Source organism: Anastrepha obliqua, chromosome 3, assembly GCF_027943255.1.
Source record: "Anastrepha obliqua isolate idAnaObli1 chromosome 3, idAnaObli1_1.0, whole genome shotgun sequence".
NCBI lineage: Eukaryota > Metazoa > Arthropoda > Insecta > Diptera > Tephritidae > Anastrepha > Anastrepha obliqua.
The window spans coordinates 127,316,361-127,330,006 of NC_072894.1; the positions used below are offsets into that span (position 1 = coordinate 127,316,361).

Below are 13,646 nucleotides of genomic sequence, written 5' to 3' on the forward strand. Positions count from 1 at the left end.
CCTCGTACAGAAATATCCTTTGTCAGCCTCCGCATTACGAAAAAGAAATGCATTTTATACCTACTGCCAGGTTGTCGGTACGGTACTCTCCACATAGTAATACCACCAATTCCGCCATTCTGCGGATGGGTGGATACCCAATTCATATACGGAGCTACCCTCTTAGTACGTGGTAAATTAATCTCCATAATATGGGGTTAAATCAACACTTAAGCCTCCCCACGCGGCAAGGAGACCGACATGACAGGGACAAAAAGCAGTTGCTTTACTCTGACGTCAACTCCTTTCGCAATACAAAACAAAAAAGGTAGGAGAAATTCCATGCTTGTGAAAGGTTAGTAAATGGCTTGGTAATATTGTGATTTGTTAGATTTAAACTAAACAAACGAATGGAAACAAAGTTCCGCGAGTTTTTTCCGTTTTTATGCGGAACACGCCGTGGCTAAAAAGTGTATGTGTGTGCGTATAATTCCTTGTGTTTGTTTTTTTCTTTTGCTTTCACCTACACTTACTCTTCAAACAAGTAATCCTCCATACTTTTGTTTATTTATTGAAAGACTCTTACGACACGGCGAAATCGGAAGGCGCAATCTCTTTCTCTACCATTCTTGATAATATGCATAATTAGCAATAACAAAATTAATCTACCCGTTCTCATATGGCAGAATACCGGCAAAATCGACAATCAGCTGTCAATACTGCTTTGAAAGGTTTTTCTTCATAGAAAATGCTTTGGTGGAATATTTTGGAGTTTTTAATTATTATTAACGATATGAAGAAAAGACAAGGAGAAGGAATACCTAATTTGTTTATTTTTTATTTATTAAAAGAGTAACAATTATAAATGGCTACTATGGCCGTCGGCTAATTTAATTGCGCAACAATTGGCTACTTAATACCCAGTTGAAGGAAATCCGTAAACGACGCTTACTGAGGTTTCAAAAAACTATGGCAACAATACGCAACATTAAGTAATAAGAGGACAATGCGTTTATGGACACAGGACTTTCCTGTTACATGAATGCATAGTTAATATTACCTCACAAAAATGTTATTAGAATTATGTCTATAAACCTGTTTTCTTTGACGACATCCATTTTATTTAGTTTTTACTCTGACGTTTCTCTTTACATTCGTAAAAATAATGATCTATTACACAGAAAACACAAAAAGTATGGTTATTATCTAGGATAATGTTATAATCTCAGATTTCGGAAGAGCAGTTTTGTATGGGTAATCTCGTTTTTTAATTCCAGATTGGGAGTTAAGCCCGAAAAAGTATATAATCTACTTATATGTGAACGTATTATAACACATATAGACTCGCCTTGAATACTACCTTATTAATACTCAAGGTGGATTTATTAAGGTGACAGCATTCACCCAGCTGAATTTTTCGCCGTAGGTATGGCTTACGTCAAAATGATATGCTTTGTTTGTATGTATTGGTATGTTTACATTCGTATGTTTACATTTGACTACTGATTTTGACGTGATGCTTGCACCAAACGCAACAACAAATACATGTAGGGTTTTACTTATATGTGTTTGCTGTCACCTGTAATAAATTCGCCTTGTTAATACTCGTACATTTTAAGCTACGGCGACACGCTCATGCATTTACTGTCCAGCAGCTTATATGTGTGCGTGTCGGGTGACACACGTACTTGTTTCGTGTCACACATACTTGTTGTCGGCTTTTGCATGTTGAAAATAAAAAATTTTAGATTTTTTCGCGGGCAAGCGTCATGCACCCGAGGGGCACACATATAAGCTGCTGGACAGCAAATGCATGAGCGTGTCGTAGCTTTAGAATATTATCATTACAACAAAAGAATATTATAGGAGAGAATTGCGCTCTGGGCTTTCCATTATCTCCGTTGGTTTGAGTTTGACGAGCAGCAGCTCTAGTCGAAACGTCAGAAACAATGATGGATAAGTACATAAATGTTTGTTTTATTCTTTTATACCACAGTTTTTCGACTATTTCTTTTGGCTGTAGGTTTTTCATATTAACAAAAGATGGTAATTATAAACTAAAATGTATAGTTTGCTTTACATCTTCACATAAATGTTTACGTGTTTCTTTAAGATTTGTATACGATTTTGACATTTCGTCCCTTTTTATCATTCTTGGTAACACCATGAAATAAAGGAATGAACATGTCTCGTTAGGTACGCATGTAATGAAAAGCCAGTAACTTCTGAGCAACCCTGTTGTTATTGTTTTTAAGATAATATACGCACGTCAGTTTCCAATTGGCGCGTCTTTGGATATTAATATTACTAATATTTAGTGAATATTCACATGTTTTCCGAATAATTTTTTTAAATGGAGACTCCGAAAAGTGTAAGAAAACCAAAACTTACTCGCAACCCAACACCTCGACTATCAGAACGAAAGAAAAGCTTATTCTCTGATAGAGAGACCAAAGAGGCGGGAAATGATATGTTGGAGGGAATCAAATTGCTGGAGTCATCCGATACTAATACGGAAAGAAAATCCTTCATGACAGGGAGTAGGCGCAGTATTGAGGGCCTATTGGAATCAAATTGTTCACGTGCCATTAGTTTTCTTAATGATGTTTCAGGAGATGTGAAGAACGCCGAATGTGCGACACCTCTACGAAGAAGTCCTCGTAACAAAGGAACCAAGAAGCTATTTCAGAATTGCCCTTTAAAATCCGTTAGTGGTAAAGAAAATACCCTAAACTCAGATGCTGATGAGCAATTACAAAAAATGTTCAGCAACTCAATGAGGATAACGTCAAATAATGGCCAAAATACAAAAAGTGAGTTACAAAAACGACACCATGGTGAAATAGGAGAAACCACAGGACTAAGTCCAAATAAAAAACACCCGAGATATATTTTAAATGATGATGTGCTTTCTACGATTTCAACAAAAAAATTTTATTCTGCATCGCGTTCAAGTCCTGAAATACAGAAAGTTTGCTCTAGCATTTGGAAGGAAACTAGTACTGCAACAACGAATAATAAAAATATATCGCCAAAAAGTCGTGGTCGCCTTGAACGTCGGGGTATTCGACGAGTAAATATTAACAAAGGCGTGAAGCATAAAATTCGACGACCTCCTAGACAAAATGTGTCTAAAGGAAATAATTACATAGATACACTTTCTTCTGTAAACATAGATCTGATATTAAAGAATGTGCGTAATGAAAACTTGAAAAATCGTATTGCATTGAAACGAGAACAGCGCCAAAACATAGAAAAGATACATAACATTTTTCGCTCATGTAAAAATCCTATAGAAATGGCCCGACCACTCACTGTTTTATCAGGCACAGATGACACGAACAATAACACATCGGATTATGTTTTGCCTTCGAGTGCAAATAATCATGATTTTAAAATTGTTGAGATTGATACAGATTTTTCGGATATAGAAAGTAATTTCGATGAATATGAAGAACTATCAAATGCAGAGGAAGTCATACCAATAATTTCTCATCAACCTACTACTATTGAAGCAACAATAACTGAAAGTGAAACTGAATCACGAGCAGCCACCTCTCCAATCAAGCGAAAATTTTTCAAATCTGGTCGTTCTAATCATACCCCAAAAGAAGTTCGTATTACAGATAATATAAAAGCTTCCATGTGTAATGGGAAATTATCATTGATACAAGAAGAAAAGAAGATAAAGAAAAAATTAAAACGACGACCCTCAAGTAAGTGCCAATGTGATATAGGTATAATCCTATAATTATAATTATAAATACTGAATATTACAATTTCAGCTACCTACGATATCACAGATGAACAAGCTACTGTTGAGGCGATTTTGAAAAATTTGGACGATACTGCATATGGTGATGTGGTAGAAGGCGATAATGAAAGCGGAGCCATCAATCAATCTAATTCTGAACAAGGCAAACAAAATCAGCCTGTAGAATCGCTTAGCATTCAACTTGAATCTGAGATCGACTATTCGCATTTTCGTAAACGATTACCGTACAATACGACTGATCCCTCAGTTATAGAACAGCAACATTTATTGCTTGACTTCCTAATCAACAATAACATGTGCACAGAAGAAAACTTCACTATATTCATAGCAGATCCCGACAATCATAAGGAGGAGGCTGCAAGAATCGTTGATCAGGTATTTGTGTTGGTCAAAGAGCAAGATTGCTTCCGACAACGGATACCGTATAACACGAGCGATCCAGAAATCGAGATGCAGCAACATCGAAAGCTTGACTTTCTTATTGAGCACAATATATGTACGGAAGAAAATTTTGATATTTTCATTGCAAACTACAACCAAAGACGTAAGGAGGCAGATGAAATAACTGCTGCTATTCGCAATCAAGGTGATGAATTAGCATCCTTAACCAGTTTGCAAGATGTGAGTGAACCCCCCACGATTCAGGACAGTGTCATTGATAATAATAACGGTTATAAAAATACGAGCAGCTTTGGAAATTCACAAATACTAGAGAAAGTAATTGAACCTACCAGACGTATTACAGACGAAACTTCACTGCCTTTGGCAACAGCTTATTCTGCTGCTGAGACTAGAGAAAAACTTTTCCCTATATTTTATAACCAATGGTGCAAACCTTTACAATTGAAATCTAAGCGAAACATACCCCGAACATGGAATTTAGGTCGGGGAAGTAATCAATACCAAATCGATGCAGGGCAAAAAAATTTTGGTGCCCATCAGTGTAAACAGTGCGGACTTGTTTACAGCATTCACGAGCCAGAAGAAGAGAAATTGCATCGCGACTTTCATGCTTCTTTGCATTTGCTGCGTTTTAAAGGATGGATTGATGAAGATATTGTGGCTATATATCCCGAATGGGGTGCGGATGGTCGTATATTACGTATCACTGAAACATCACACAATCGACGACATGAACGTTTAGCTGACATATTAAAGATTGTCGATAAGGAGCTGGGATTCGCCTCCTTTGTTATTCCACAAACCTTTGTTGTAAGTTTTTCACTAGGAAAGTTCTACCAACTAAAACTTTCTTAATGAGTTTATACTTTATATGTATTGCAGGCATATTTGGCGGTACGAAAATTTCAAATTGTAGGAGTATGTTTAGTTGTGCCCCTCGAGAAAGCAAATAAGTATATTAATGTTAATGGAACTGATTGTTGTACCGAAGAAGAGTATCCTGCAAAGTAAGTATGAAGCAAAACATAAAGGTGTAAGACGAGGTAAAACTATGAATTTTATGATTACAGGTGTGGCATATCTCGTATATGGGTCTCCCCCCTACACAGACGTCTGCATATAGCATCAAAACTTATTCACGCGGTTCAACAAAATACCATATTTGGAGAGGAGATCTCTCTGGATAAGATAGCTTTCAGTGCCCCAACAGAAAATGGGCGTATGTTTGCTCAAAAAGTAACACATTTAGATAATTTCTTAGTGTACCAGTGAGGCAAGACATGGTAAATCAGATGCAAGCAATCAATGCAAATGCATGAAAATAATTTGTTAATATATTTCAAATTGTAGTTTTTGTTTACTGTACAAAAGAAAAATTTGTCTTCAATTGCCTGAAATAATTTTTTAAATATTTTTATTTGGTGTTTAGCTTATGTACATTAAAACAAAAAATTCTTTATAAATCAAAATAAAAGTGAAATGATTGCAAAGCTCAGATATACTGCAAACTTAATGTAAATTTGCTATCCTAAGCTGAATTTATTTAAATTATTAAACGATATTTTAAAAGTATACTGTATTACAAGCCCAATTCTGCATTAATGAACCTCTCTCTTTAGAAGAAAATGACATTTTGAGCGACTGCAAGTACATCTGCACAACGATCGGCGGACCCTGTAAACTTGTAGTATGCCAATGTGGAGTGACCACTCTTGGCATTGATATCAAAAATAATTTAAGGAGCACCTCGTTTAAGAAACGTGCAAAAATATGTACGAAATGTTGAATGAATTATAGGTTCCATGAATAAACCACCAAGAGGAAGGGGAATTACTTGTTTGTGAAGAGGAAGAGTAGGCAACGCAATAGAAACTACCAACACACATTCTTGTCACGGCGTCATACGCATAAATCACAATATTACCAAGCCATTTCAAACAAATTCTCTACCTTTTGTTTGTTTTGCATTGGAAAGGAACCTGTGGTCACGTCTTGTCAAAATCGCGAAAAATTAAGTAGGCGCCAATTAGCATTCAATTAGGCCAATTCGCCTGGGCCTTGAGTGTAGGATTACGTATGAAATGAGCAGGCAGAACCCGATGACGTGGCAACCGAAGTTACTCTCGCGATTTTACGTCGAATGGCCAGACCCGGTAATCTATCATCCTTAGGTTAAGCACTTAAAGGCCAAAAACTTTATCTCTGGTTTCCCCTTTTTCTTTTAACGGGCTCGAAGCTCTCTGCTTTTTCTTTACACTCTTCACACAAGAAAAAATTATTTTTCATAAAAGCCTACTCCGCCATACTCAATAATTACTGCAATATTGCGGCCCTGTTACGTTTCTTTATGGCGTGTTTCCGATAAACTCCTTAGCTGCTGCATTATTGCAGAACTTGTTTAGCAGAAACCTAGGCCAATAACATTGTCTCAGATTATCGCATTGCTTCAAACTTTTTGGCAACAATTTTAATATCGTTCCTTGGCAGAATAAGACATACATCGTGATAACTTTTCTCTGGCTCCATCTATTTTTAAAGCTAAAAAAACAATTATTTTTCCTAATAACGTGAGATAAAATGTTTTGCAAATTTTGTCGAAAACACTTTATTCTACTATAAAAATGCTAGAATATTTCAATTTCATTGTCTTTATTTTTGTAACCACAAATTGTTGCATCAGTATGAATGAAATATTGGTGAATTTGATCTATTATTATACTGATAGATTATAATTTAAACTTCTTGGTAGGTGGTCCATATAAATATTAGTCATCGAAACTTAATGGAACATTACGAGTATATGTTAAGGAAATAACATAATTATGTTTTTTAAGATTGTAAATTTATACAATTTTTCAAAATTCTACGCTACCGATGAACATAGTAAATGTAAACAAACCTTATGGGGGAAAAGCCCAACGGAATCCGTTATTATACATATTAAATAAGTGATTAAAAATAAAAGTACATCTAATTGAATTGTCATTTGACTGTGAGCTGTGTTCATTTATTCCTCACATAAACTACCGCTCATATAAGTCGTGCGGCCAAAGTAAAGTTCATCTCAGTATGGTGCATAGCGACGACCTGGCGGCGATGGGCCACGCATTCCTCTGGATGAAATCATCCTATCATCAAATGAATCTCGGCTAAAATCCTCATAGCTGAAAATGGAAGATTTCTTAAGAAATCATGCATATTAAAATCTATTTTTACAATACCCATAGCGGCTAAGTCCATTGCTGCTTCGAGGGGGTGGTGAACGACGACTGAACATAGAATCATAGCCTCGTGAAAGACTGCTACCTCTTATACTGCCGCTTAGCGGTGGGGGAAGGGGCATTGGCTCCCGACGAGATAGCGGAGGAGGAGGGAAATCCCGCATCCTGGAGCTTTGATAGCGCCTTTCAAATAGGTCGCGGGTATCATCAAATCTACGATCGTAATAATCATAGTCCTGAAATAAAAAGCAAACTTTAGTAAAAATAACTATCATCGGATATACATTGTAATCTCTAATATTCTCAAACACATCTATTGTTATTCATACAATTATATTTAGTAACTTTTCTGGTGAGGATATTACCTTGAAATCGGAAGTTTTCAACTTGCTTGATAGCGTAATCTAAAAAGTGATAGCATAATCGGAAACCGAAAGTAATGACACTTTGCGCAGGCTTCATTTTATTAATTTTTATCCTTATCAAATTTTTTTTATTTTTTTTAGTTGAATGTTATTGCATTTTAATGAACAAATAAGTTATATGCTAAGTTCATCTTAAAAATGTTCGATATTTTTTATTTAGATAAAAATTTTAGATTTATAGTATAATATGAATATCGAAAAATTAATAGCAGTGTGCTATAAGGTCGGCTTGGGACTAACGTTAAATTGCATAGAAGGCAACAACCCAAAACATATTTGAGGGAAAATTAGTTTATGAATATTTGTGTATTCCAGGCCTTAATTTTTTGAAATATGTATATGATGCATACATAAGTATTATTTTACGGCTGCTAGCCTACGAATTGAAGAATTAAGACTTTAGATAAAAAAAATCAATTCCCCATTCAACAATCCGGTAAAAAATATATGTACATAAGTCACAAAAATTGTGTATTTTTCCAGAATCCAAATTTTTGGTACGAATCTGAAACTTTGCAAAATGTTAAAAAACTTGGTTAAAATTGGAAATATTGCAACTTTTTAGATCTTTCTATTTATAAGTTTTTCAATGTTTAGCCGAGGAAAATTTGCATATCAAATTATATGTAACGGGTGATTTTTTAGCTATTATCTTTTTAAACAGTTGGTTTAAACAGCTGAGGCACGTTTCGTGTTTTGTTTCACTCTCAAGCATCTTCAGTTTGCTCTATAATTTAACCATGAATCGTCTTACAACGAAATACAAATTGCAAATCATTGAATTTTATTATAAAAATGCGTGTTCTGTTAAGAAAGTTTAAAGTCGAAAAATTGTGTTCAGCGACGAAGCTCATTTTTGGATCAATGGGGTACGTAAATAAGCAGAATTGTCGATTTTGGAGTGAAAATCAGCCAGAAGAATTGCAAGAGCTACCAATGCACCCAGAAAAGGTCACAGTTTGGTGCGGTTTATGGGCTGGAGGTATCATTGGACCGTACATCTTCAAAGATGCTGCGAATCGTAACCTAACTGTGAATGGTGAGCGTGAAATGATATCCAACTTTTTTCTGCCCAAAATGCAAAAGCTTGACTTGCATGACATGTGGTTTCAGAAAGACGGTGCCACATGCCACACAGGACGCGTAACAATGGACTTGTTGAGGGGCGAGTTCGGTGAACATTTTATTTCACGTTCGGGACCTGTCAATTGGCCACCCAGATCGTGCGACATAACGCCTTTAAATTTTATTTTGTGGGACTATGTTAAAGCTCATGTCTATTCAGACAAGCCTGCTTCAATTAACACATTGGAGGACAACATTAAAACATTTATATGTGACATACCGGCCGAAACATTGGAAAGAGTATGCCAAAATTGGACTAAGCGGATGGGCCATTTGAAGCCCAACCGCGGTGAACATTTGCATGAAATAATCTTCAAACATTCAATTATATGGACTGTACTATCGATTTAAATCAAAATTTCATACATTTTTCTGAATTTTACGTGTTTTTTACGGAAGTACAAGAACTGATAAATTGAAAATGTTAACATTACTTAATCTTTTGTAGCTGGCATTTTCTATTTCATTTTCCTTTATGTAATGATTAACCCTGGACGTCACCATTATTTTTTGTTCTAACGTCATCCATGACAACGTCATTGTAACAATGACCTATTTAAAAATAGTACTAAATGAATAATACCCACAATACATATAATTTTATCGCTTTTATTACTTAAGAAATAGAGCAAAACGTACATGAGAAAACTTGAAAATAATATTGCGCGTCGTCTTGATCCGTGACCCAGAATAAAGATTTGAAAAAGTTATATTCAAAACATCTCTCAAAAATGTTTCCCCTAATCTAAATAGATGGAGCAGTGGTGAATAAGTCTCCACTAATTGTGACTAAGCTCGAATTAGCCAATTACGAAAAAAAAAAAATTTTAGTAAAGGCATGGTCCCCGTTCCATTTGCATATCAACCGTTGATTTCTTACTATTTTGTAAGAAATAATTAAGATTACAACCAATTCTATGGAGAAGTTTATAGTTAAGATTTGCTCTTATTGAAGATTATATAAGAATTGAATGTAGAAAGGTGTGTTCTCATAATTTACAACTACAAGATACTCATAGCATTTGCAATTGCGTTGAACTGACGGTTTTTTTTTGATGTCCAGAGTGGTAAATGAAGTCAAAAGAGTAGGGACATCTGATTTATTTTCTTTCAACTCAAAAACTCAACACAAAGTCGAGATAAGGTTAATAACTACCTTCTTTAATATTTTATATTATTGGAACGCTGTGTTCTGTTACAACAAAAAATACAAAGTTGCCAAAATTAATTATATCTTTGCCACTAATTAATTATATCTTGTCGGTGAATATCTGAAAAGCTGCTAGATAGGCACTGCACATACATACATAAAATAAAACAATGTTAAAGGAACTGTAAATACAAAATTTACCCTAAAGCCATCCATGATCCTGTCACGTAAGAACGGTGGTGGTGGTGGTGGTGGAGGATATGGATCACGACCATACATTCGGTCTCTATAGCCGCCGGCACTTAAACCGCGTTCACCGCCGTACAAGCGTGGACATTCTTTCGACCAATGGCCGGAACGACCGCAACGATAACACTGCTCCGGATCACCCATGCCAGGTTTTGGACGCACACGGCTAGTAGAAACTTGCACTTTTAGTGGTTGACCGTCGACGACGCGACCATTCAACTCCTTGATGACATCTTGTACGTCACCGATGCAATCCAAATGAACGAAGCCGTAGTTACGAACGATGTCGCACTCGACGACGGTTCCATACTTTTGGAACAATTCGCGCACCTCGGGTGCTCGCGTTTTATCCGTCAAATTTCCCACGAAGATTTTCGTTGTTGGCGTATTAGGAGCGCGCCGACTTTTTGCCGCTTCCACTTTAATAGCATTGTCGTTCAACACGTAACCGTTTAAATTTTGGATGGCGTCGCGACCCTGCTGTTCTGTTTCCATATGAACAAAGCCATAATTTTTCACGACATCGCATTCCACAACGGTACCGTATTTCTCAAATAGTGGTCGCAGTTCCGTAGCCTGCGTCTTCTCGTCAAGATTCCCGATGAAAAGTTTGAAAGTGCCTGCTCCAGGCATTTCAAAACTCGTCCGTATATGCTTTCAAGCTAAGTGCTGATAATTCTAGAGCCCTCAAGCAGAGGACGAAAAAGAAACGTTATGGCGAAAATTTGTCTAAATAGTTCGGTTCGAAGGGGCCGGACGCGACGAAACGATCAGCTTACGGTATTACAGCACAATCTGGCGGCCGACGGTGAATGACGAACCGGGTGCGGCTTTGATTTTTCCCCGAAGCTCTACATTATTAAATTAAATATGTTTAAAAAAATTTGTCAAAACCGGTACTATTAGTGATAAATAATAATTGTTGAATATACGAAAATATCGATACCAAGCCGAAATGGCGTTTGGCGAGAAGCCCGATCGTAACACGAAGCATTGGGACCAAGAGTCGAATCCCATCCGCAAATGTTCCATATAACCCGTAATTGACGGCATTATAAAAACTAGCAAGCACCTTTTTACAGACCTGCTACTATCAAAACACGAATCTTCTATACAAATTTTAGCCCGATTTAATGTATAGCTATAGGCACGTTGAATTTTCAAAGATGGCGGCTAGACAATATAAGTACATACGTGGAACATAACTACAAATGTACGTTTACTTACCTCAAACTAAGTTTTTTTATAATTATATCTCAAATTACTTAAATTGGTATTTTATCACCCATTTACTTAATTATATGTACACAAAACGCTATAAAAATGGAGAAACTTATCGACGAACAGTTTTCACAATGAACAATTTATACGAAGACGACGCTAGCAAACCACTCGTTTTTAGGCAAGGCCTACACGATTCAACTTGACGTTCGATTGGTTGAATCAACTAATTGGCTGGTCTATTCACACCTATGAGCTTTGAGTTCAATTGATGAAAGTCAGTAACAAAAATAGAATCTGATTCAATTCGTATTATTATTGAAATAATAGAAAAAATGAGATAAAAGAACAAAAAAAAAACAATAATAAAAAGCAAAAATGATTAAAAGAATAGGGCTTACTTTTTCGGACTTAACTCCTTATCCGTAATTAAAGAGCAAGATTACTCATACCCAAATTCTTTACCGAAATCCAAGATTATAAAATAATCTGATATTAAGAAGATAATCATTTCCATACAACCCTGCGTTTCATATGTTATCGATAATTATCATTACGAATGTAAGAAGAATCATCAAAGTAAAAACTAAATAAAGTGGACGCCGATAAAGAAAAGAAGTTTGTAGACTTAAATCTAACAAAATTTGTGTTCGATATTATTAATTATTCTGTCAATTTATAGAAACAAGCGGATGCCCATAGACGTTTTGGTCTGTTATTGCTTCTTATAAAATGTAATATCAAATTTCACATGTGGATTGCTACCATAATAAAGGGTGCTTTTTTAGAGGTTAGGTTTTCAAGTTGGCACTACTTTTTTCGTAGATGGTCTTTTTGACAGCTGTCACTTGATTTATGCTCAGTTTGGTTTGCCATTTCATAATGAATAGACTTACACCTGAACAACGTTTGCAAATCGTGCAAATTTATTACGAAAATAATGGTTCGGTTCGCGCGACGCATCGAAGAAAATTTTGTTCAGCGATGAAGCTCACTTTTGGTTGAATGGGTATGTCAATAAGCAAAATTGTCGCATTTGGAGTGAACATAATCCACAAGCCATTGCTGAGACGCCGTTACATCCTCAAAAAGTCACTGTTTGGTGTGCTCTATGGGCAGAGGGAATCATTGGTCCATATTTCTTTAAAAATGAAGCCGGCCATAATGTTACAGTCAATGGAGAGCGCTATAGAGCCATGATTAATAACTTTTTCGTACCTGAATTGGACGATGTTGATGTGGACGACCTTTGGTTCCAACAAGACGGCGCTACATGCCATACGGCCAACGCAACAATCGATTTATTGAAGAAAACTTTTGGTGAGCGCATTATCTCGCGCCGTGGACCTGTGGCGTGGCCTCCAAGATCGTGCGATATAACACCGCTGGACTATTTCTTGTGGGGCTATGTGAAGTCGCTTGTCTACGCAGATAAGCCCGAGACGATTGACGTCTTGGAAGAGAATATTCGGCGCGTTATTACTGACATACGGCCCCAATTGCTGCAAAAAGTGGTCGAAAATTGGGCCTCTCGGCTGGAATTTATTCGAGCCAGCCGCGGCGGCCACTTGCCCGAAATCATTTTTAAAACATAATGGCAAATCCTTATCTTTATAATAAAGCTAAATTCTTGGCCATAACATTAAATTATATACGCTTTATTTCATCTTGAAAACCTAACCTCTAAAAAAAAACACCCTTTATTTTGGGACCCCAGTAGCCGTCGTTTCCTCCAACTGTCTATTACTAGCAGAAAATTGGGCAATTAAAATTACTATTACTGCTCTTTCCCCTTTTCTTCATATTGCTAATAATAATTAAACAAACGAAAAACATTGAAATATTCCACCAAACCATTTTCTATGAAGAAAAACATTTCAAAACAGGCGTGACAGCTGATGGTCAATTTTGCAGCTACTCTGCCATATGTGAACAGATAGATTAATTTTTCTGGGTTTATTGCTACTCGCTACATGTGTGAACTTAACTTAACTTATGGGTGGATTTTCTAATGTGAAGTTTTAAAAGAAAACTAGCTGAATGAGGACAACAATTATTTACGATTAAATGCTAACCTTTTTGAACTACTTTTAGAAACT

General features: G+C 36.2%; 2 protein-coding genes across 3 annotated transcripts; one reads left to right on the forward strand and one right to left on the reverse strand.

The window, feature by feature from the left end:
• Nucleotides 1-2,238: 2,238 nt before the first annotated feature.
• LOC129241458 (N-acetyltransferase eco) lies at nt 2,239-5,651 on the forward strand. Of its 2 annotated transcripts, XM_054877788.1 has the most exons (5): nt 2,239-2,519; nt 2,592-3,695; nt 3,765-4,966; nt 5,039-5,163; nt 5,227-5,651. In XM_054877788.1, exons 1-5 carry the CDS (start codon nt 2,333-2,335, stop codon nt 5,426-5,428), a joined length of 2,820 nt encoding a protein of 939 aa, XP_054733763.1. In that variant the 5' UTR covers nt 2,239-2,332; the 3' UTR covers nt 5,429-5,651. The 2 variants fall into 2 exon arrangements, with proteins under 2 accessions (XP_054733763.1, XP_054733762.1); XM_054877787.1 differs by having other exon boundaries at nt 2,239-3,695.
• Nucleotides 5,652-6,788: 1,137 nt separating this feature from the next.
• Nucleotides 6,789-11,717, reverse strand: LOC129240864 (RNA-binding protein lark). The gene is made up of 4 exons (XM_054876898.1): nt 11,554-11,717; nt 10,279-11,177; nt 7,378-7,613; nt 6,789-7,320 (listed from the first exon to the last, which is right to left on the reverse strand). Exons 2-4 carry the CDS (start codon nt 10,957-10,959, stop codon nt 7,221-7,223), a joined length of 1,017 nt encoding a protein of 338 aa, XP_054732873.1. The 5' UTR covers nt 10,960-11,177; nt 11,554-11,717; the 3' UTR covers nt 6,789-7,220.
• Between the last annotated feature and the right edge of the window lie 1,929 nt (nt 11,718-13,646).

What these genes read in the sequence shown, in the direction of transcription:
- LOC129241458 (XM_054877787.1), top strand. Translation starts at nt 2,333, where the DNA reads ATGGAGACTCCGAAAAGTGTAAGAAAACCAAAACTTACTCGCAACCCA. An exon ending in TTATTCCACAAACCTTTGTT is followed by an intron (nt 4,967 to 5,038) that starts GTAAGTTTTTCA and finishes TATGTATTGCAG; the next exon opens with GCATATTTGGCGGTACGAAA. An exon ending in GAAGAAGAGTATCCTGCAAA is followed by an intron (nt 5,164 to 5,226) that starts GTAAGTATGAAG and finishes TTATGATTACAG; the next exon opens with GTGTGGCATATCTCGTATAT.
- LOC129240864 (XM_054876898.1), bottom strand. Translation starts at nt 10,959, where the DNA reads ATGCCTGGAGCAGGCACTTTCAAACTTTTCATCGGGAATCTTGACGAG. An exon ending in GGATCATGGATGGCTTTAGG is followed by an intron (nt 7,614 to 10,278) that starts GTAAATTTTGTA and finishes TTTTTATTTCAG; the next exon opens with GACTATGATTATTACGATCG. An exon ending in AATGGACTTAGCCGCTATGG is followed by an intron (nt 7,321 to 7,377) that starts GTATTGTAAAAA and finishes TTCCATTTTCAG; the next exon opens with CTATGAGGATTTTAGCCGAG.